General features: G+C 35.4%; 1 protein-coding gene across 1 annotated transcript in view; it reads right to left on the bottom strand.

Annotated features, from left to right (window-relative positions):
* The window catches only part of Dach2 (dachshund family transcription factor 2), a 487,343-nt gene extending 469,070 nt beyond the window's left edge, over window positions 1-18,273 (bottom strand). The window contains 3 exon segments of the mRNA XM_032890177.1: window positions 17,620-17,651; window positions 17,654-17,971; window positions 17,974-18,273. Of these exon segments, the coding sequence (XP_032746068.1) occupies window positions 17,620-17,651; window positions 17,654-17,971; window positions 17,974-18,132 (509 nt within the window). The 5' untranslated portion in view covers window positions 18,133-18,273.
* Window positions 18,274-25,282: the final 7,009 nt, after the last annotated feature.

Below are 25,282 nucleotides of genomic sequence, written 5' to 3'. Positions count from 1 at the left end.
CTGGGACTTTTTCCCTATCCACTTTGTCATGTCTATTGGTGTCATCCTGCCAATGATTCACATTGAATAAAATCTTCATTTGAAGTTCTCATCTCTTCATTTGAAATATTAGATGTGTATTAGCACGTTTCTCTACTTTTCTTTCTTGTAGTAGATATTATGGTCCCTGTACCTAAAATAGTCTCTCTATGATGTTTTGAAATATTTTTCCTAATTGAGATAGTCCAGTTTTAGTGTACTCATATGTCTCTTTCCAGTGCTAAATAAAGAGGGGGAAAAAAGATTTTTTTTTTGAAACCAATCCAACAGAGCTAAAATAAAATTCTAACAATGGAATTGCCTTTTCACCCTTAAACAAGAGTCTTAATAGCAGATGTTACTACATCTGGCTTCCCCAGTTATTCTCCATCTGCAGAAATTAAAACTCACTCAGAATCCATGACAGGACCTAATGGGAGTTTGCAAATGCTGACCGAATCCTTCTTCCGAACTACTCTATTAGGATGCCAGGTAAACGGCTGGCCAAGCCCTACCAGAGCAAATTTCTTTCCTGGGTAATTAGCAAGGAAATAAGATCAAGGTCACCAACTTCTTAGCTTTCCTCAGCAATGATTTTACATGAGAACCTGATTGAAAGCTTAAACTATTTGCTCATCATCAAACATCCAAGGTCATGAAACCCATGCAAGGACACTGTGGAGTTTTGAGAAGTGGTAAGAAGAGCACAGGCTTCTTAAGTAGCTTCCATGAGAGGTTACTAATGCACGAATCTGAAACAGCAGGTGTTAAACAGATATTGATCTGGCTCCTGCCACTTTGAATACATTATCACCTAACCATAGGTAAGGAATGGTGGCTACTTTGTAGTTATGCACTGTTAGGCATGCATAGTATGTTTCTTAAAAACAAAACAACAGAAAAGACAGTGGTGTGCTGATTGAAGGTATTAATTTGATCGTCATGAATAGATGGCACTCTTATAGCTTCAATAAATACACACCATGGAACATAGGACTTCTGGTAGATAAACAGTTTGTAATAAGAGTAATCATAGCTTCCATTGTAAGATAATATTAACACTATCCAATGGAAACCAAACACTCTGTCAATTACTTAGAAAATGTCACAGTTCAAAATATTCTTCAAATACGGCTTACCTAAAGCATGGCGCACACATGACAAATCACAGGTTATTTGTTTCAGTATCCAAACCTCCATGATATAATGCATATGGTTTGCTTTGAAAACACCCTTTAAGCATGTTGAATTCAAAGACTTTTAAATTCCAAGAACCTTAAGATTTTAGGAAACAAGAGTGATTTCTTTTTTAACAAAACAAGCCCAGATAGCACAACCATACATAATGGAAAACTGCAACTAATATATATTGACTCCTTTTTTAATACTTAGCAATTTTAGTAAAAAATAAAACCCACATAAACATGATACACAGCATGACTCCAGTATTTGTGACTCTCAGCATCTTCCCTAGCAACCTTGCCCTCTTTACCTCAGCCACTCAAGCCATGGCCTTCAACACTGTGATGACCATGACTGTGTTCACTATCCCTAGCTCTGGCTGTCACATTCCGCTCATTCTAGTACTCCAAAGCTGAAAACACTCTGAACTTTTCCTGGGACTTCCAATCCTTCACTGTCTCTCATCTCAACTTACAGTACATTGTCCTGTGTGATAATTATCTATCACAAAGACACTCAACTCTGCCTTTTACTCTGGTTATGAAAGTACCTCGATGATAAAAACCACAGTTCCTGTAAAATCGAATCATTTAACAACTCTGCATCAGTATTCAGGCAGTTCTACCTGGTAAAATGGAAACACAAAATCTCATTGATCTTTTAAAATTTATAAGCACAAGCATCAAGGGGCACGTAATGACACCTGCCTTCTTTCAGTAGTAGATTCTCCTATTTGAAAAAGTCTCTGGCTTTTTTTCAAACATTCCCCTGTAAATCCTTCCGCTCATTACCACCTTTCCAGATTTCTTTTCACCCTTACTTTCAAATGATGATCTATCCTCACTTCACTAACACAAAAAATTTCCTTTGAGCTGCAATACGTTATTAACTTAAATCTCTATCCACATACCGAGCTTCCCCATCTATGAGCATGTACTAATCTTGGTGTCGACTAATGCTATTTGTTCTGCATGTCCTATCTACTCTCTCTGACTATGGTATCACTTAAGCAATAGTCCCTCTCTTGCCTACAATATCAGTTTGCATTTGTTTCTCCTGAATTCTTAGTTTTGACAACAGCAAATGCTGCTGTGTTTTCCAACAGAATAAAAAACATGGTCCTGACCCATTCGCTTCTATACTTTCAGCCTAAATGTTTCCTAATGTTTATTCTGTATTTTTATTTTTGCCATTTTTATTTATTTATTTATTCGCATTCCATCCTGATTGCAGCCCTCCCTCCTCCCAGTCCCCTCTCACACAGCCCCTCTTCCTCCACCCTATCCTTAGCCTCTAAGAAGGGGAGATCTCCCTATGTACCAACTTACCCTCAGCCTGATTTTTTTTGTAATCACTCCTTCACTTCTATGTCAAATATGTTTTCTCCTGCTCAAATGTTTCTCTCAAACACACACACACACACACACACACACACACACACGTTTGTATGTATGTATGTATGTATGTATGTATGTATGTATGTATGTATGTATGTTTGTATGGCACCCCACTTGAACTCTATTCTCAATCTAGCCACTAAAGTGAGCTTTTAAAACTTTAAGTCTGAACTGAGTGTTGGTGGCACATGTCCTTAATCACAGCACTCGAGGCAGAGGTAGGTGGATCACTATGATTTCAAAGCCAGCCTGGTCTACAGAGGGAATTCCAGGACAACCAAGACCACACAGAAGGAACTTGTCTCAAAAACAAAAAACAAACAAACAAACAAACAAAAAACTTGAGTCAGATCCTCTAATACCCCTTCTTAAAACCCTGCACATGAATTTCCCTCCATTTTATAAGTTCATGGCAAAAGCTAAAATCTTAACAATTACTCTAAGGGCATGTGTAAACAAACTCCTTCATTACCATTATGTTCTTCCCAGTTTTCTTCCCTTACTCCACAATAGCCATACTAGTGTTTTTAATGTTCTTCAAATATGCTTGAAATGCTGTTTTAAGACTTTGGGCCAAAATGTTTCCTCAGCCTTTGGCATTCTTTCCCCGAATTCCTTTGTGCTAACTCCTCTCTCTCTCTTTTCTGTTTCTATCCCTTCTCTGTTTCTGTTTCTGTACTTATTACCTTCTAACACGCAATGTAATTTGCTATGATGTCATGCACTCCATTTGTTTATTTTTTTAAATGTACACAAGTAAGAATGCTTAACGGAACAGAATACCTCATGCCTATCTGGTAGAGAAGAATGGAACAAAAATAAAGGGAGTGAAAGGGGGGAGGAAAGAAGGAAGCAAGAAAGGGAAGGGGGTCTGTTTTAATCTCTATTGCTGTTCAAAACACTGACAAAAAGCAACTTAGGTTTATACATCCAGGCTTTAGTCTATCATTGAGGAAAGTCAACTCAAGAACTAAGCAGTAAATTAAATTCAAAACCATGGAGGAACACTGCCTATCTGGCTCACTATCTGGCTCATAACTTTCTTGTACAGTCCAGACCACCTGCCTATCGATAGTCCAGCCTACACTGTACCGTCCTACATCAATCTTAAGTCCAAACAACTCCCTGAAGACATGGCTACAGGCTAATCCTATCTAGGCAACACTAGGCTTCCCTCTCATTTGACTCTAGACCATGTCAAGTTGACAGTTAAAGGTAACTAGGACAGATATAATTTCTGTATATTTCCATAAGTCTATCCATAGTAAAATTCAAAGCTCTCCGAAGGCACTCATACATCACAGAATGGGACTTAAACAGAAGAGATAATCATTATGTTTCAGAAATTCAATATTATGATTTGATGAATTATTGTACATTCTACATAATTTCTTGGGTTATTATTGCTCCTTTCTATTTTCAATTCTGAATTCAATTTTTGATGATTCTCCAACCTTTTTATGCATGCAAAAATAAATAAGTCTTGTTAGGCATGGTGACTCATTCATTTCATCCCAGTACTCAGGAGACAGAGGCAGGCTGATCTCTATGATTTCAAAGCTTCCCTGATTTATATAGCAAAGTCTCATACCGGTCCAGGCTACATAATGAGATCCTGTTAAAAGAAAGACTGAAAAAAATGAAAGAACAAAGAAAGGATGGATGGAAGGAAGGACGGCAGGCAGACAGGCGGACAGGAGGGCGGGCGGGAAGGAAGGAAGGAAGGAAGGAAGGAAGGAAGGAAGGAAGGAAGGAAGGAAGGAAGGAAGGGAGGAAAGAAGGAAGGAGGGAAGGAAGGAAGGAGGAAAAGATAGAATCGGGGGATGGAGAGAGGAAGGGAGGGAGGAGGAAGGAGTATCCATCCAAAGGAGTTTTGTTACTATATTTCAAAAACAAATAATAAATATCATTTTCTATAAGTGCAAAGTCCTTAAAGATATTCTAATAAAATTTTTGAGTAGTGTTTCTCCTTCTAGTTTGTTTATCTCCATTTGTCACTACTACATATCCCATAATGCCCTAACTACCTGGAACAATGCACCACTATTGAATCTTGTTTGCTCAAGTCCACCATTCAAGACACAATAAAGAATACAGTGTACCCAAGCAGGCACAAAAGAAGACTGGGGTTCCAGGTGTAGCTATCTTTACCAGACTGTGTAACCTTAGGGAGTTCATTTACCGTACTTACATTTCCATCTTCTCACCTGAATTTGAGGTAAATGGCCTGTTTCATAGGATTATAGTGCGAATTAAGTACAAATGTTGAAGAGTCTTGCAGTCTGTGAATGTCTACATAGATATATTACTATTCCTTAGTAGCAGTGGACGTTTTCTTATTGTCATGGATGATGCAGATGAGCATTGAGTGGAAATAGTATAAATGAAATAGTATAGCATTCACCAAACACACCATGTTGCAAAGTGACCAGACATCTTGCTAGTAATTTTCAACTATCCGATATATTTTCAGACTCTAAGGCGTGCATTACATATTTAAACTTTACTATTATCTTTGTCATTCTTTAATTCAATTTTTAATGTTAAATAATTTTAGCACAGTAGTTCCAATTATTCCCTAAAACTAAAACCCATTCACCATTGAATTAAATACAAACTTCACACATACCCACAAAGACAAAATTTAATCCCTTGTAGAAACTTCATATTAAAAATATGTTTCAAAAACATACTATAGGTATCTATAGTCAAGCTAATAGTAGTAAGATAACTTCTCCAAGATACACAAATCAATATGGTATCATTTCTTTAAAGTGACATTTTCAAGAATGCTGTTTTTGCTGTTGTCTTTTGGTTTGGGGTATTAATTTCTTTGAGACAAGGTCTTTCTATGTACACCTAGTTAGTCTGGAATTCTTTACACAAAGCAGGTTGGTTTTAAATCTGCCTGTCTCTGCCTCCCTAAAGTAGGAGTAAAGGTATAAGACAGCCACCACACATGGTAAGAAGAGTAAATTTTAATAACAACATTCATACAAAGGTTCTACTCTCATTCCTTCATGACCATTTGGCTCCAGGTATAATAATATTTGAATACTTTGCCATTACAATTTCTAAGTTCACTCACCTACACTTCATCAATCTGTTTAAGCTCATCATTACAAAAAATGACAAACCTAAAAAGATATTCAGGGGTAATACAACGTTCAGTGTTAAGGCATTTGCTCAGCATGTGTAAGACGCTGGGACTGACTCACGGCATGAGAGAGTTATTAAAAAACTCTATGAAAAAGCCTCTATCGATATACTGCCTATGCCTTATTTTATACTATTATTGCATGAGGATTGTTTTATCAAGTTTTCTATGATGTTGTTTATTAATACCTCAATTCCTTGGCCTGTGTCCAAATAAAACTCTGACATTAATAGCATAAGCCAAATACAGGCCACCCCTCTTTAAGATCATGAGGCTAACTGGAATAAAAATGTTGCATTCTACTGCTTTTTCATGGTTCTGTTTATGTCAAGCACTTTTACATTTTTCTCACTAACATAAAAGAGACTAAACAGAGAAATTAATTTTGTTAAATGTACATTAAAAACTAAGAGTGCACTTAGAAATAAATGAAAATCCAAAGAACAATACAAAACAAAACTACCAAACTGAGTACACAGCAAAGCAGTCATTTGATTTAAAATAACCACAAAGAAAATATAACCATAGACTCTGGCACAATGGTCTTAAAGAAACATACAAACTCATGAAAAAGAGAGTGCTCCTAAAATAATAAAAACCCATGCATCCTCTAGTGTCACAAGGGCCAATCCAAAACAACTACAAATGTGAGAATATATCTATATCAAAGGTACTTACAGAAATTAAGCTCTGCAACATTTAATATATTCTTCAGAGGCCAAAATATTCATCTTAAGCTCATGTTAAAATAAGTCATCTTGTCCTTGTTGGGCACCAATGGAAGGAGAAGCCCTTTGTCCTGCCAAGCCTGGACCAACCCTCTCCCCATCCCCCAGCATAGGGGAATATGAGGATGGGAAGGTGGGAAGGGATGGGTGGTTTGGGAGAAATGCCCTCATAGAAGGGTGAGGGGGATGGGATAGGGGGTTTGTGGACTAGAAACCAAAAAGGAGATAATATTTGAAATGAAAATAAAAAATATCCAATAATAAAAAAAAAACTCATCTTGCTGGGCCATAAGCAACATTGCGATCATATTGCTTTTTTTCCTAAACTACAAATTGAGAATTAATTTTACTTTTCATAGAGTGAAAATACTTCCTAAGACTCTTACTTCCAGCTCTACTCATTTATTGTGTTTTGGCCTGTAAGTCACAGTAACCTCAAATGTTTAACATAGAAAATTGTCATTTAGAGTTTCTAAGTTCAGGACATGTTAAAATTAACAACAGATCTCATCAAATTTGCCAAATTTATTGCAGGATAACAGTCTATGATGAGTACTATGTTGTTTAAGATCATAGATCTTTCCACAGACAACATACGAGTAAATTCAAGAAAAATATATTGTTAGTGGTCACTAATGAATATGAGCCAGTCCCTTTTGTTAGCTGTAACATGTATGCTGCATGTATGCTTATGCTTTGTTTGAAATAAATGCTTTTACACAAATAATGTAATTTTAAGTTGAATTCAACCTCGACATGTTTCTACATTATCAACTCCAATTCATCACTTAATGTACATAAAAGAAAAATACAATAAAATTTAATAATAAAATAATGCAAAGTACATTGAGGCAAATAATTTTTTTATCATTACTTCCTGCTTTTCAAGTTGCATTTATTATCTTCCATTTCTTCCTACATTGCAAATTAGCTGAGAAGTAACTATGAAAGGTTATCTGCAAATGAGAAAAACAAGAATATACATGGTGCTTCGGTATACTACTTTCCATTTCATAAGTAACACTGCACACAGCAGTACTCACTAAACATTTGCTAAAATAAATAAGCAAATTAACATGGTAGGAAATATCATGTGTTATAGATACCTTATTTGCTCAAACTTCATGCTGCAATTGGCTTATAAATTAAGACCAAAACCGAGTGAACTATGCATAAAAGGTACGACACAGTAAACCTTTCCTATGAATGAGCTTCTTTCGTGTCTTCCTCAAATAAAAACTTAGTAAGTACTCATAAATTTTTTCACAAAATAAATGTAAAAGTTTAGTAGATTACAGGCTCCTTCCAAAGTGTCAAGCTTCACATTAACATGAATGTGTGTATATTTGTACAATGAATAAGTGTGTTATCCAGTTACTTATGTTTAAGAGTGAATTGCTCAACAAACTCCCAAACCTTTTATTATTTCATTTTAATTTATGAAATATAATTTTGTAAAATACGAGACAAAAAGTAAAAGTCTGAACTAGAAAGTCTGACCAGTTTAAAATTCTTATCACAAATAAAATACAGCTTCTTCACATAAAAGAAAAACTTTCATCTACAATTGAATGTTTAGTAACTCCCACCCTTTTAGCTTGATCTCTCTAATATAATGCTAAAGAGTGCAGAGTATCCCACTGTTTACTCATATACATAGGACCCAGATATGGCTATGAAAATTTGGGACTATTTGACAACTGGTATTGCAAAAACAGTTATCACAAATATTAAATTAGTAAATACAATGAGTCATAATGTGATTAAATCTTATACATCCAAGGTAAAGATGAGTACGAAATACATCCACTAGAATGGTGACTCTTGCTTATATATCACGTGATAGACATATATATATGTATATATATGTATATATACCTTAATATCACATAGTACATAATTAATAAGTGCTGAAAACACACTATAATAAATATGAACAATGATGAGGGATCAAAATGATTGACAAAACATTTTTATTTATTGAAAATATAAAACTTAAATAAGGAATTAATTTTACAAATGCCTTCAAGTTAAAGACAATAATTGAAAAGCAAGAATCCCTGAGGTCTGACATATGACCTCAAAAGAACTTTCAGGGGATAAAAAACTAAATGGAACTAAACCTCTTGGCACTAAACATACAGGGGAATTGTATGGAAGCCAGATTTCCTTAATATTGATAGTGTTATTCAGAACAAAGATTCAGTGTATGTATGTATATACTTTCAGGTAGATCATGATATAGCACACATACAAAATGCCATCTTATGGGTAGTTATGTTAAGCTTTCTTATGAATGACCTAATATGGCGTTTAACTCCAGTTTCTTCCGGTGAGGGCATGGCTCAGAGGTAGCAACTATGAAACTCTGAGGTCAATCCACAGTACCAGTTGGGGTAGAGGGGAAGAAACTAAACTGACTCCAGGTTCTTAACTAAGAATTATGTCAATTGCATTACTGTACTACTGAAGACCAGGAAGAGATGATGATACAGTTTTACTCAATAATTGTGCAATTGCGGGTACTTTTTATGTTTATATTTTAGAGTACCACACAAAAAAGAGAGTATAAATGATGCACTAGTGCTATAGTAGCCTAAATTTATCCAAACACAGTTTGTTGTAATACGTTATTTAGATAAATGTGGGAAACAATTTTTCCAAAAAAAAATTGACCTAAAAGCAAAATCTATATTGGTTGTGTTATAATGTAGTTGTAACTGTTATCCAATACACCTTTTATACAAACCCATAAACACATGAGTGGAAAAATAGCACAGATGTTCATCTCTAATGCAATTTCCATTCAATTTCCTAAGTGCGGTCCCTGTGTGCAAACTAGCTTAACGTTATGTTTAGCTTGCAAATTCTTTTAATAAATAATGAATGCAATAAAACTAGAAGATCAATGGCAAGTTGAAAATCATAAAAAAAAAAAAAAGTTTTGTGTTAAGACTCATTTTTGTTTGAAACTTTAATCCAGAGACAGATCAATATTACTTTTTTTTTCTTTTTATCCCATCACGTAAATAGCAGATAGACTAAATGTAGCCTAAATGCTGTTACCAGCTAACAGTTGCAAGCAACCTGATAAGATCATTTGACACAACTGCAATTGAATGTTTAATATCTTAACACACAGTACTAAGCAACAAATGTGTAAAAAAAAGGTCATACAGCAATTAAAACACTGTATGCCACTATTGTTTTTAAATTATTCCAATGCTATATTTTTCCGTAGTACAATTACATTTTCATTAATAAAAGTTTTCATTGCAGTTTTCACTAATATACTAAATAATCACAATTGCGCAAAACAGTGCATAGAGAGAAATAACTTCAACCTCAGGGTTCCTAGATGAAAGTAATATTTACTTTCCAAAAATAATTATACTTGATAAAATATATTATTCTTTTAATTAGGACGTGTGGAAGATATGTCATGTAAACTGGAGTTTGAATATTATTGAAACTTCAAATTCAAGAAACTAATGAATCATGTATCTTAGTATATTTCTGTTTCCATTCTAGAAAGAATGATGGAATCTTGTCTTATCAACTCCCTTTAGACAAGTATTGTCTGTTTGAAAAAAGACCCCAAGTCAAATATCACATGTATTATGCTAATGTACCAGTCTAAATAACTAAGAATAATTTTATGCCATTAGTCTTCTTTCACTTATTAATTCTTGCCTATTTAGAACATTAGAACATCTCCCCTGGGCTTTCAGTAAAAGTAAACATTAAGAAGTCATAATTTATATCAGAATATAATTCATGTCAGATAATCTAATTCAGCATAATAGGTTTTGATACCTTTGTATATGTATTTCTGAAAGGTTTATGGTGTGATTACAAATGATTTTACACCAGAGTTAAAATTTCAGGATTAAGGCAAACAACTGCACACTTTGTGTAACTATTATGTAGCAGTTACGTAAGGAGCAAAAACCAATGTAAATAATTACACAAAAACTATAAATGTGTATATGATTGTATTCACTCAGCCAATGTCAATTTGATGCCTCACATATAAAAAGTGTTAGGTTTATATAATGAATATTACTGGTTTCTAAGACAGTATCACAAAAATACATATATTTTGCATAAATCCAAGATTTTATTGTATGTAATAAATTCAGTTATTCTGGAATTATGTTATATTCAGTTTTATATGAAATAATTTGTATTGAATCTTATATTCTCAGTCTTACTTCACTAACTATAATATATAAATTTAGCATAGAAAAGAGATGAGACCTCACTGTGAAGATATGCACAGGTTTTAAACAAAATTTTAAGAACCTAATTAACTATACTTAATTCCATCAAGTTCATAATAACTTTCTGTTCATACTTGACTATACATAATAAACCATACCCTGAGCTTCTGAAATGACTACCTGAAGACAATTTTTTCTGAAATGTTTTACAATCTGAACCTTGTCATTCAACAGAGTTTCTTGTCATAATCTAAGTAGCAATACAATTGTGCTTAAAGAATGTTGTAAATTTCTATAAAGAGACACTACTTCTAAAAATCTATTCATTTTATATGCTTTTGATGGAACATAGGCCCTTGGGGAAGTGGTATGCCATCAAGCTACATCAAGCCATAAATGTTGTTGTCTTAAAACATATGTCCTTTAAATAAATCAAAGATTGAATCTGGTTTGATTTTTTTTCATTTTCACATATCTGATATTAACTTAAAACTCTAGCTATTGAAATCTTAGACCACATGTTTCATGTCAATTGACATTGTTGTTTTTCTCTGAAAACCAATGTAAGAAAGCAAGAGATTAAATGTAAGGTATGGGACGTATGATATTTGATAAAGGTAAGTAATTTCACTATATTTATATGAAGGTCCTATAGGCTTACATATATGTTCTTCACTAGTTTAAAAATATGCTATAGAAATAACACTTATGGTTTAAAATATTATAGGGTTTGCAAGTAATTAGAATATAAATAAATTATATATGCTAAGGTAAAATAAATTTTTCTAACATTTTTCAGTATCACAAACTAAGGAAATGATTAATATACAATAGACAGATTTTTCTCCTTCCTACTTAAAAAAAAATTAAATACTGAAGGGTTCCAAATCCCTTGGTAAAACTATATTGCAGCATTAAGCCAACAAAAAGCTTATTAGTAAGGCTTTAAAAACTGACACCCTTCTATAATCAATTTGGATATTGTATTATTCCATTTATAATGGCATTTTCAATGTGTCCTAATCATATATTGCTAATTCTCATTTTTTTGTTTTGTGATTAAATATTAATAGACTGGCATTATTAAGCAGCTTCCCTTTATTTAGGTTTATACTATATTGTGTTTCATCATTTCAGAATGATTAAAATATAATATAATAATTAAAAATCTTTTCACAGAAATCTTATGACTGCTTTGATGTTTTACTCTGATTTCTAAGTAAAATAATATAAATGTAGTTGTTCTAGCAGAAAATGGAAAAAGGGATGCCGCCACTTTAAAAGCTTCAATCTCTTTGACATTGCTGGCAGTGTATGGGAACATTAATGCATCTGTCATGATAACAAGCTAAGAATAACATCTAGACATCAAACCGAGCAGAGAATCCATCTGAAGTGATTCATTCAGATCTGTCTCATTGATTTATTAAACACGGGGCAACATCTGCAGCCTCACAGAGCCGCTTGGTGAAATTAATGCAAGATCAATTCAAATGGAAAAAAGTGTAAAAGAGATAAATCAAAACACAATTTGCATTTCAGTTCCAATCAGGGCTTATTAGGTGCAAATGTTCAATTTCCCTTCAAAGCAAAATGTGTTTAAACAAGTTGCTTTTATCTTCACAGAGAATTGTGATCTGAAGTGACAGTGAAGAGTTTTGCAGGTTGAGCTGGTGAAATGGAAAAAAAAAAAAAGAGGAAGGAAAAATGCTACTAGAGACCTCTTTGAATATGCAAATAAGAATATCATTAATACCTAATTGTCTTGCTTTGGGGACTACTTTTAGCCATAAACACAATATAGTCAGTTATAGATCAACTAGGTTGGTTTTAAAGATATATGAAATATGTAGAGTGAATAAATCCCAATTATATGTATCTTTGCAAACAAGATAAAGTGCAACTGGAGATGTATATTGCCAACTGAAATGTATTGTGATTAAGGATTCTCACAATAATAATCATTTGCAAAAAGGTAATTTTTTTATTAAGCAACTACACAAAATATGAGTTCTTGGAATAGAACCAAATAACTCAAATTCAATAACTTCTACTTCAAGAATTTCTTACATAAAAGCATACAAAATACTAATGCCAGAAGACAATACCATTCTAAAAATCTATTTACAATCATGCACCATGTGTGTACTGAGAATAATATCATACGTAAAACTCCAAATATCTACTAGCCTATCACATGCATCACCTAAGATAAAGGTATTCGAGGAAAACATGAAAGTCACTCAGTATCTGGAGTATCTAAATAAATAAAAAAATTAGGCAGAAGTGTATGGTTAAAATGAAGGTAAGTATTGACATATGACTGCATCGTTATCATTCTGATATTAGCACCATTCTTCTAGCACTGAGGATTTTTTGTTGTCTGGATGCTTTTAAGAGACAAGAACTACCTCATCAGCACTCTATGAAATAAGAGATATGTATTCATTGTCCAGATTTATTTCATAGCATTTCTATTATCTGTGAAAGTGTCTGTAATACAGAGTACCAGTCCACAAAAGTTATACAAGCTCTTTAAAAACTTGATGATGCATAATTTTATAATAAATGCAAAGCAACAGTTTCAAGTAAACTATGTTACTATATGGACCATGAACTCTAAAGGATACACCCAAGCTTGAGTACAAAGCTAAATTCATTGAGCACTTATAATAAACATCTTTTTCATGTTCAAGAATAGTTTAAATAATATAAATGTCAGTAAATTAACATAAAATTATTCCAACATCAAAACACCTATATGTTCAGTTTCTATACTGTCAAATGAAATATAAGTGAAGCATTGTGAATTTTAATTTCAAAAGCAAACTTGTATTTCACTATTGTTAAGTCATGCCTCCAAATAATTATTACAATGCTGTCTTAATCATACATTCTTATTTCTACATCATCTATTCAACTATTCTTGAGGGTGAAAGTGAATGACATGTAATTAATTGCTTTCACAATGAAATAAAATGCTGACCCTGAAATCTGACAATGTAACTTTTATGTAGGCAAGTAGATTAAAAAGTGGTATCACTAAAATATATTGGTCTATTTGCATAGTTACTAAGAACAATTTGTCATTTCGTGTATAACTGCTGATATACTTGTGACAATGTAGTCAGGAAGATCCAGTACACAAAGAGTGAAGATATGCTATCTGAAATTGCCTTTCTCTGAACATTAACATTTCCAACTTTTCCCATAAAGCAATGAAACAAAACATGTTCTTTAAATCTAAAAGAAGACATTTTCCATTTGGTTTAGTGATTTTTAAAATCATCATTTTCTTAATCATCCCAATTACACCTTCACTATTCCATTTCAGGTAAAACAGCATGAAGAGAGACATTGTACTGCCCCTTTCAAAGGCATCATTGTAATGATAGAAAGCTTAACTTACCTAATGGAGTAATATATGTTCAGGACTTTTGTTGTACTACTCTCTAGTAGTTGAAGTACACATTATTTCACAACTTCTCTGAGAAGACAACTTTGAATGCTTCAGTAATTAAAACATATGACACTAATAGAGTTCTTATCATGACTCTTAGTACTATGAAGGAAATGATAATATATATATATATATATATATATATATATATCATGTTTCTTTGGTATGAATTGCACCAAACTATAGCAAAAAGCTACCTCAAGCAATATATTAGGGCTTCTGAAAATAAGAAATTTGAAAATGATCCATTTTGCATGAGATAACATAGAGAACAGTACGAATTAAAGACTCTCGTCAGGACACATACTCTTTACCATGCATTTGACAAAGAAGGAAAAGTGTATTTGAAATCAGGGAAAGATAATTGCCAATAGTGCCATTATGAAAATAGGTCTTATGAAATTTTATCCATCAGAATGAGTTTCCACTCAGTATGTGCAATTTTTCTTTTTCTTGTACTTTTCTTCCTCCTCCCTTTTAGCTTGAAGAGGTAAGTCATGAATCTTTATGAGCAATCCTCTTTAGGCAAGTCTCCATTGAGAACACCACTCATCTTCTTCGGTATGCTTATAGGATCTTTCCCTTCATCTTCCTCTCCTTATGACATAATTCTGCTCTTCACTGCATGTCTCTTTCTTACCATGTGTCCCACCTACTTTATGCTTTCATCCTGAGCCTAGTGGCTTTGTAGACCTCTCACTCCTCCCTTTACTGAATTAAAAAGTGACAGAAATAGTGTCGATCTAAACACTAACTTTAGATTGTATTTAAAATCATAGATTTTTGTAAACAGTGTTACCTAGAGGAATGAAGCATTTTGTCATAAGAATCATATTTTGCAATTTTATTAACATATTCATGAGAGCATTTGCAGCAGGAATATTTGCCAATGTTATATTATCATTAACTAGTTTTTTCAGGTAACTGTACTTTTCCCTATTTAAAAATTACTATATATGTATTACGTGTATTTTTGTCTAGTAGCTTTCCTCACTTCTTTATGTGTTGTAGCCATAAAACAGGTTTCATAATTTTTATAATTTTATGTTTCAATACTTGCAAGACAATTTTTCAAAATATATATTATAAAACATAATAGAATGCACAGCCCATCATATCACAAATATATTTTCCATATTTAATACTTTTCTATCACAATTTTCCAAAACATCAAGTAGAAATGTTAGCTATGTAAATGATAAGGAATAAATAAAGCTTAATTAGATTAAAACAGGAATATAAAACATATTATAACAGGATCCCAAAATAGTATAGAACAGTATGTCTCAGTATACTAATTAATTTATAATTTATCTCTTTGGTATGTCTCATTAAAATGTAAGAAAAGTTCTTATTTATAGAAAAAACATCAATGTCATAATAAAATAATAACCTGTTAATTCTGAGTGAAACTCATAAATATTTCTCAAGAATGAGATTATTAATTATTGAGAAAGGGGGAAATGGGTCCCTGTATAAAATTTTCACTTTAAGAATAACAACTTGGGGAGGGGAAATGATGAAGAAGAAAAGGGAAAGAAAAAAAACAAAGAGAAGGAGGAGAAAAGATGAATATGGCTTTTTCTCTCTGCAAGTGAGTGTATCTGAATATCAATAAATGAATCACATGGCCTCCATTAGAAATTCTGGTTCATATATTCGTAATATTCTTAGTAATCAAAATGAAATGTTTCTATTGTCTATAAAATATTTCTATTTCTAAAACCAATAATTTTGTCTTGTATTGAGAGAGGCTTTTAATCCTTTGTGTTTTAAAGTCATCTACCTTGAGAAAAGTTCATTTTATGAGACAGGCTTTTAAGTTTTACATGGGAATCAGGTAGGAGTTTCCCTCTGAGCTGGGTTCTGTTTAGTTGCTTGAACACAGAAGTTGTTCAGAAGGAACAAGAAAACGTTCTCTCGTAAGTTCTACAGCAGTATTTTGTTTATTGCACTAGTAAGCAACAGTTTGCCTATAAGTTATCATCAGTACATTTCAGTAAAGACAGCAATTTAGCTTTTACAGCAGCCGCGACAAAGCAGTTGCAGTTTCATTCCTCAGACTCAGGCAGAGATAGCATCATTTAAAGTTGTACTGTGAGACTAGACCTCAGGAGAAGTTCTTTATAGAATGATCAACTATGCTGCTGCTTTGCAGCAAAGCTCTTTGCTCCTTTTTCATCCAGGAATTGTAAGTTCCTGATTTGTATACAAATCTCATGTTTTAAATGATTATTTTCTTGAGACATCACCAGACTGGAGAAGAAATAAGCACCCCAGATTACTAATTCATATTTTTGAATGTCAAATAATTCTCAACGGTTTCCTTTCCTAAAATTTTATTCAAAACATCAAACAAAAGTTGCTTCTAAGTGCACATGAACACGTAGTCTCCAATGTACTTTTAAACTGTGATATCAAGGAGGTACACTTAATGACTTGGGAAGGTGGCTATTATTATTTAAACGACCCTCTCTTGGGAGAAAGGGGATCCTTCCAACTAACTAGTTTGTCTGAGGTGGGGGAGCTGGGTCATCCTCTCAAAAAAAATAGAAAAAAAAACAAAAAACAAAAACAAAAGAGCTTACTAACTTCTACACCAAGCCTCAGCCTAGTGTGAGCCCCAGCATTCTATGGCCCACATTAACCTCTGCAGGTGGCCCAAAAGGGAGGATTCCAGGAAATTAGCATCTGTCCTCATCCTTTTGTTTTTTGTTTTTATGTTTTTGTTTTTGTTGTTGTTGTTGTTGTTGTTTAAAAAAAAAAGGACTCATCTACTTTATCGTGCACCAGGGAGCTTTGCACAGCAGGCGTGAGCATATGTCCTTGCAAGCACTTCTACAAGCGTGTACACACACACACACACACACACACACACACACACACACCACCTCCACCATCACAGCACACACATCCCATACACTCTCACAACAAACATACAGGATGGGGATCGAATCACCCTCTGGGATGATTCTAGACTTCCGTCCCCTGCCCCCCCTAAATGCCATTTTCTCCGTTTGCCAGCTTAGGAGCCCAGGTTACAGCTCAGCCAGCCCCCACCCCCAAGAAATCCCTTGGTGTCCGAGTTCAGAAGAAAAACTATTCGACCCGTATGGCCACAAAAGAGCAGGAAAGAAAACCAAATAAAGAAAATAACTACCACGAGCAGCCAAAAAGCCATGCAAGATGTAGGTGAAAGGCTGTAAAGTTTCAGTGGAGGATTTCTACTGAAGTTTGTGCGGGACTTTTCCAAACTGAAGCCCTATCACTGAGAGCACCCTAGAAAGGACTGGCAATTAATTTATGAGCCCTTCTAGTTCTCTCAACCCCGCCGATTACAGTGCAAAGAAGCGAACTCAATCTCTACAGACCAAGTTGGATGAGGCTGGTTTAAAACATGCAGAAGAGGGCAAAGGGGGTAAGGAGAGAAAGAGTCGAGCAATGAGTGTCTCACCTGGCGTTGGTGCAACTGTGAACAAAAGTTTCCAGAAGTCTTTCCTGGTGATGAGCTTGCAACGATTCACCCCGGGCTGGATGGCCCCCAGCCAGCGGAGGATTCGAACTTGCTCCACAGTGCACACCACCGGAGATATGTCCAGCCTCTTCAGCTTAGTGTACACTGTGTGCAACCCTCCCACCAGGTGCTTGAGGAAAAGGTCAAAGACTTGCGGCAGGCAGATCAGTTCCTGGCCGTCCATCAGGAATGAAGCCACCTTCACCCCATGCATGTCGACCATCCGGCACTCGTTTGTGTTGGTGTTGCTGGTGCCACCGCTGCCACCACCAATCCCGCCACCCACGACACCAAGCCGTTGTGGTTACTAGCCATGAAACTGTTGATCATATTAGGGGTTAGACGAGGGGGTTCTCCTGGAGATGAATACAGGGGTTCAGCCCGGAATAAACCCCCCGGGACGCCAGCGCTGGTGGAAGTTGCAGAGATCACCGGAGGTGCGGAGACAGCCATGGTCACTCTGTCTCAAGCTTAGCTCTTAGAGCTCTCGCTTTCTCGCCCTGACTCCTCTAGGTCCCCTTGCACTCACTCGCGGGCTCTCTCTCTCTCTCTTTCGGGCACGTTCTGACTCTCTGAACTGTTCTCAAGTCTGAAGCGCACTGGCTCCGGCTCCAGCTCAACCACCACCCTACACACTGTGAGCAGCCTCGACCCGCGGCGGCCCTAGAGCCCACCCCCACCACACCCCCTCCCGAGACTGGCAGCGCCCCAGCCAATGGGCCTCCCCCTCAGCGCCAGAACGCAGAATGGCTGCCGCCAGCTGGGGTGGAGACTCCCCCTAGCCAGCCTCTGCCTACCTGAGGCCGTGTGGGACTTTCGGTGAATGGAGGTGGAGCAGGAGAAGGGGCGGTGTGCTGCCTCGCTTACTGCCTGGAGAGCAGAGCAGAGAGTCCGATTGTCAGGTCTCTGAAGGGGAATAAGCTTCCAGCCTGTCTTCTCGGAAGTGGAGGATTAGTGGGGGTCACAAACGGGACTCTCAACTGTATCTCCTTCGCCACACACCGAGAGCCATCTCGCACTGGGTTGCGTGGAGGAAAGTGCCTTAGCTCTAATTCAACTTGCTCATTTCTCCCAAACTCAGCGGAATGAAGAGGTGGCTTTGCCTAGCATCCTGGAGGAAAAAAGTCAAATGAGTTCTGAAGTGAACAACAGCCTTTCTCTCTTACCCTTAGCTCACTTGCTGTAGTATCTTCCTTATGCAGCGCCCATAGGACAGTTCTCCAGAATTCTCGCATTCACATCAGAGTTGCTGGCTGTGACCACGTTGCTATTCAGTGAGGTTCAGGAAGCGCGGGTGGGGAGCCCCTATAGCAGATGGGTGGATTGTTTTACAACACTTCCGGCCACTGTCCTGAAACAGACTAGGGTTTTGGTTCTTTGTGTGCGTGCGTGTGTGTGTGTGTGTGTGTGTGTGTGTGTGTGTGTGTGTGTGTACACGAGAGTGCACCATACCTAAGCTCCTTGGCCCTAATGTACCAAAGGATAGGGTTAACACTCTGAAGTTGAATTTTTTTTCTCCTCACAAAGGACTCCTAAAACCAGTGAATGGCCCAGGCATTCCAAAGGATTTATATCCTAAATAGTACCTCATGATTCTTCTTCTCCTACCTAACAACCCTCCCACACTTACTAGGAGAATACCAGGTTGTTTTAAATTCTTTGTCAAGGTTTGAATGAACTGCCAGGTATTTCCTTTACTATCCTCTCCTACAGGAGCTGGTAGTTATTCAGTGAGTTAAATTCAGCCTTCAATTATTTACAAAAGCTACTACACTCACAGCTAGGTAACTTCTTCAATATTCTTCCAGAACAGAAATACTTTTAGAAACCTGCTGAGTTTTATTAGTGCCAGTTGTACTTAGCATTATCAAAGAGGGGAAGTGGATGTGTTCTTTTCCCCCAAGTCCTAAGTTGAAAATGCCCTGGGTAACATATTTCTGTCTCTCTTTCTACAACTTGGTTTATTTTTTCCTTCTGTCATTTCATTAAGCAAGTATTATACATTTCCTTTTGTGTCTCTTCATAGTGTTCTATTTCAAATTGAATGAGGTCAAAATGTGAAGAACTTGTGATGACAGTGGCTTTTGGAACACAGGAATAAGCAAATCTAACATAATAGATTGGAAAACATTCAATCACAAATCATTTTTAAAGGCACAAAATTATTTCTACTTACTTGCTACAATCTTGGGAGGAAAATGAGAAGGTATAAGGACACCAAGAAGATAGAGCAAAGAAAGAAAAGGTTCCCAGAGAGTGCAAAGAGAGTGGTTTGCAAAGGCAAAATAATAGCATCACTCTGCTTTTTAGTATTTACTAATTGTTCCTTTTTAAAAAAGAAACCTCAAACATGTACAAGAGGTGTTTGAATGGGGTGTCTATTAAAGGATGTGTTGAAATATACTTCTGGTGATGCTGCAACTAAAAACTTCCAAGAGTTTTGTACAAAGTTTTATTTGAGAAAACCCTACACTGATAATCCCAAGGTCAAGCAGCTCCCTGTGTATGACTGCATCTAATCATGAAGGTCTTTCTTTTATAGCAATTGGGAGTTTTCAGTAATAAGACAATACACGTGCATGAGAGCCCACCATACCTTAATCTTGTCCTAACAGTAAGACTGAAACAGTATGTCATTTATAAGGACAGTTTAACACTCCAAACTTGGTAGTTTTTTCTCCTTCACAAATGGGCTCAGATGCTTGGATATTTCATATTTTAAAAACTATGCTATGGGGGATAAAGTCTATACTAAAGATTAAATTAAAAAATAAAATTAATTAATTAATTAATCTGATAATTAAAAAAACCTGTCCACAAGGAATAAAGTGAGTTAGTTCATCAAAAAAAATATATTAAATGAAAAAGGTAAAACATTCACTAAAGCTGTAATCATTTCTCTGAGTAGAAAACAAAAGGACACAAAATAAATGTTGTGTGTTCAAATTGCCTATCAAGCTTGTAACAATGTTTTAATTATCAAATATTAATGCTGAAATTCAAGTAAAACTGATAGAGCCTCAAATCGACTGGTAATCACTGAAGGATTAACAGCTCTTGTAAGCCTTCAATGTAGAAAATACTTTAGGTTTCATTACTTGAATTCCTTCCCATTGTGGTCCTGTAGAAATTAGCATGTGAATTAATTTTAAGTGATACTTGTAACTTGAAGACATCTAAATCAAGAGTTCAGATACTGTGTCTTTGGGGTTCTTGATGCTTTGATCACTTTATTTCTATTACTACTATCTATGGTTTGAGACTGACATTATCAGATTCCACATACAGAGTTGTATTTTATTCCTTTTGATTTGAATATCTTCCGTCAGATAAACATATTTCTAAATAAGCCTGGCTTTCTACAACACTGGAGGAAACTTTACATGTCAACACCCTGTAACTTTGGAACTGTATGAAGTAGTATAAAATTGTAGTGGCTATAGTAAACAGGGTGCCCTCATGTAGTGGGTCAATCTGATGTTGCTTGTATCCTATAGCTAAAACTGGTTCCTCAAAATTTGGTTGTCCCTGATGAGTAGATGCTCAAGTATTCAAATGATGCCATGTTTACCTTCTCTCCAATAAAAGGCTAGAGCCTGATATTGGGCAGTGGAGGGAGTAAGGTGGGACTGGTTGTTCAGGAGGAGGTTGCATGTGGGGAGAGAAAGGAGGACTAAAGGGGACAAAATTGCCATGGACCAGATCCAAGTAGCCAGAGTGAAACAGGTACCAAGACTTACTATTCCCTTAGCTGGGGAATAAGTTAGAATAGCTCGAGATCTGCCCAATCTAGTCATTTACTTATAAATAAAATATCTGAGTTGTGTGTCTTTTATATGTGCTTATTAGAACACTAGTTCCAACAACACCTTTGGGAGATGAGATGCCTGAAAAATAGGGAAATATTCCAGGTTTGTGAATAAATATCAGATAGGAACTAGCCATGGAGTAAATATAAATAAAATTAGTGTAAGAAGAGAGCATATCTCATAAGAAAAAGTTGTAGATGTTACTAGTTCTAATAGAATGATTCAGTAATTTGAGTCTTAAAACAGAACTTCCTGACCTTAACTAGAAATTTACATTTTATCTTAATTCGCATTCAATTAGAAGGAGAGGGTGCTCATTTATAAACATAGGGAAATGTTCCACTTTTTTGGCATAGTCTATAAAAAGATACCTTAATGAATATAAATTCATTTTAAAAGATTTATTTATTCTATCTGTTTGCATGTAGGTACACCAGATGTATACTCATGGAAGCCAGAAGAGGGCATTAGATTCCACGAAAACAAGGGTTACAGACAGTTGTAAGTAGCCAGTTGGGTTCTGGAAATCAAACTTGGGACCTTTGTAAATGCTCTTAACTGTCAATCCATTTTTTCAGCCCTAATTTTTTTAATGTACTGCATGTTATTTATTTATGCCTCTCTCTCTCTCTCTCTCTCTCTCTCTCTCTCTCTCTCTCTCTCTCTCTATTGTGTGTGTGTGTGTGTGTGTCTGTGTTGATGTGCTTGTATCCTATAGCGAGAACTGGTTCCTCAAAATGTGCTTGCTTGCTTGTCCTCGATGAGTAAGCTCAAGTATTCAAATGATGTTTTGTGTGTGTGTGTGTGTGTGTGTGTGTGTGTGTGTGTGTGTGTGTGTGTGTGGCGCGTGTGTCTGTACATTCAGAGTCAGTTCTTTCCTTCTACCATTTGAGTCCCAGAGATCCAGCTAAGTCTTCAGGCTGACTCAGTTCAAGTACCAACTACGTTGCTGAGCCATCTTGTAAAGCCAGATCTATGATTTTAATATATTTTATTTATCCATTGTGAGTTTGATACACATGTACAGTGTAATTTGATCATATCTACTTTCTACTACCCATCAAACTCCTCCCAGACCACCACCACATCCGTCTGTCAACTTCATATCTTCTTTTTTAACCCACTAAGTCCAGTTACTTCTACCACCATATATACATGGATATAGGGCTGTCAACTAGAGCATGAAGCCCTATATCGTATCTGTTGATTTTATACATACATACACATGTATACATATATGCACACATGTATATACATATGCACACATATTTCTCTATATATGCAAGCTTAAATAGAAATACAAAATATGCAAAAATATTTGAAGGGACTGTTTTTTAGAAGAGACATTTAAGAACATTCTAAGGTAATGGAATCATTTGAAACCCACAAAGAAACCCTGTAAGTGTATCTCCCCCTCCCCCCAAACACACACATGGTTAATCTAGTCCCAGAAAACTGGCTAAATAGTGATCATCTAGAATGTACTTTTTCTCCATTGAAGATGAATTCTAAGGAAGATAAAAATGGAAAATATGAGCCTTTAGGACAAGAAAAGAATTTGCCAAAACTGAAAGAATTAACAGCTTAAAATTAGAGGTTTAAAGGAAAAATGATTGTTTTCTAATTGAAATACAAAAGAGTAAACTTTTAAAGTACTTATAAAATGCATGATACCTCATATTACACTCTCTAGGAGAAGACATGTGTCTTCTTTAAATTTAAATTCCATTGGCACATCACAATATATTTTTCCTTTTCAAACTGTAGTTTTTTGACTGTTCAGGTTCGGGCCATTTGTTCTTCATCTGGATTCCTACCAGGACTAGATATGGTTTTTATTCATTTTGCTGACTCCCTGTAGAATTCACTGAAGTGTCTGCTCCAAACCTTATAAGGCACAGTCCCCTACACTCTCATCAGTTGCTGCCTTTTACATCTGTGAATTTTACCACAAAGTAAGAGAGAGTTTTTCAAACCTTCCTTCTTTCTTCTGAAACAGATTTTCTCCTTAATGTCTCTGATCTTATATTCCCAGGGTCTTTCAGAAAATACAAAACTTCTTCCACTGCTTCCCTTGACATTTTTGACCCCTTTGTATCCCTCAGGCTACAAATCAATTTTATTGCCTAGTCTTATCTCTTTTTCATCTGTAGTGTATCCCTCTCTGCTTACTCTTATTTCTATTATTATTAAAATAAACCACATGCCTTTGAATGAAAACAAAAACACTGTCCAAATGTTTAATAATAATTCTCAGAGTATTGTTCCCAAACTCCTGGCATTGGCATCCTCTGGGTACTTTGCAGAAATAAAAACTGTTTTCCCATACCTAACACCTACAAAACAGAATCTCTAAGAGATAAGGCCCAGAAATTTGACATTTAACAAAGCCTACAGACAATCCTTATGAAAGCAAACTATTGAGGTCCACTTGTAATCACTGCTATTTTTCAAACTTTACTCTTTAGAAATCTTAACTTCTTACAATTATTTTCTTCTTTACTACACTTTTGACCTTAATATTTTGACCTTAATATTGACCTTTAATATTTTACTTCTTCATAACACAGTTGAAATTACTATGCTAAACATGAGCATTGTATTGTTAAATAACAATCCAAATTTGTTTTTCTAAATCTGCATCTTTTAATTTTCTAGATCTTTCTGTACTATATGTTTAATTATTAGTTCTTTTATTTTCTGAGAGTATAGTATAATTATATCATCCCTCCTTCCCTATCCTTCTTTCAAACCATCCCATATATCCATCTTTGCTCTCTTTAAATAGTGAGCATTCTCATCTCTTGGCTTTCTGACTTTGCAACAACCAAATATTTCTCTTCTATATACCTTTTCCACTTCCATGCCCTTGTTCTTGACACTGAAGATGTAAAACTCCTGATGTCTACACTATCCTCAATTTTCTGTAGCTTCAACACCACCAACTCAATGGACTTCTCCAATTCTTGTTTCCAGCTTTTTAAAAAAGAACTCTCTCTAATATAGACTGTCTCTGGGGCTGAAGAGCAATTACTGCTCTTCTAAGAAAGCAGTCCTCTAATGTAATGGAGTTAAGGAAATCCTGCAACTTCAGCTACTGTGGAGCTGATGCCCTCTATGGCAGCTGTAGGCACCTGCACGTATGTGCACATATCTACCCAGAGATATGCATAGTCAAAAAATAAAATAAACTTTTTTTCGAAAAATATAAAAAAGAAGAATAGAATGTCTCCAACAGGATACCCTATGTTATTCTCAAATATAAAATACTCAAAACTAAATTAATTACTCTAGCCCACGTGAATCTGATCTTGTTTTTCCATTTCTGTTATCTACCTGTCTCTCTAACAATCTAATCAATTTTGCCTCAGATTACTGATTCCCTGCCTTGGCCTCATTAGTAAGGCTACAGATCTATTCTGTTGTATAATACATGCATATGTGTTTAATATGTACCAGTGCACATGTGGATGAAGTAAGTGTGTGTATGTGTGTGTGTGTGCACACACACGAGTGCTTTTACTCAGTGAGCTATCTCCACAGCCCCATCAGCTTCATTTCCCAGTAAATTAAAAAAGATTTCTCCCATGCACCTAGCTTTCATAGTTACTAAAGGGAATCCTTTGATGTCTATCTGCCCATTATATAGTCCTTCATTCAGTCACTGTGAAGTCATATTCAGCATTTTTCTCTTCCACACTTTTCTATTTTCAATGTCAACAATTTTGCTTATCCATCGTGTTTTTGTATTATTATAATTACTTCCCAATCTTGTTACTTTCAGTGCTTCATTT

The sequence above is a fragment of the Rattus rattus genome, chromosome X, assembly GCF_011064425.1.
Source record: "Rattus rattus isolate New Zealand chromosome X, Rrattus_CSIRO_v1, whole genome shotgun sequence".
NCBI classification, from domain to species: domain Eukaryota; kingdom Metazoa; phylum Chordata; class Mammalia; order Rodentia; family Muridae; genus Rattus; species Rattus rattus.
The sequence above is the reverse complement of the archived record's forward strand: the minus strand, read 5'-3'. Positions and strand labels throughout refer to the sequence as shown.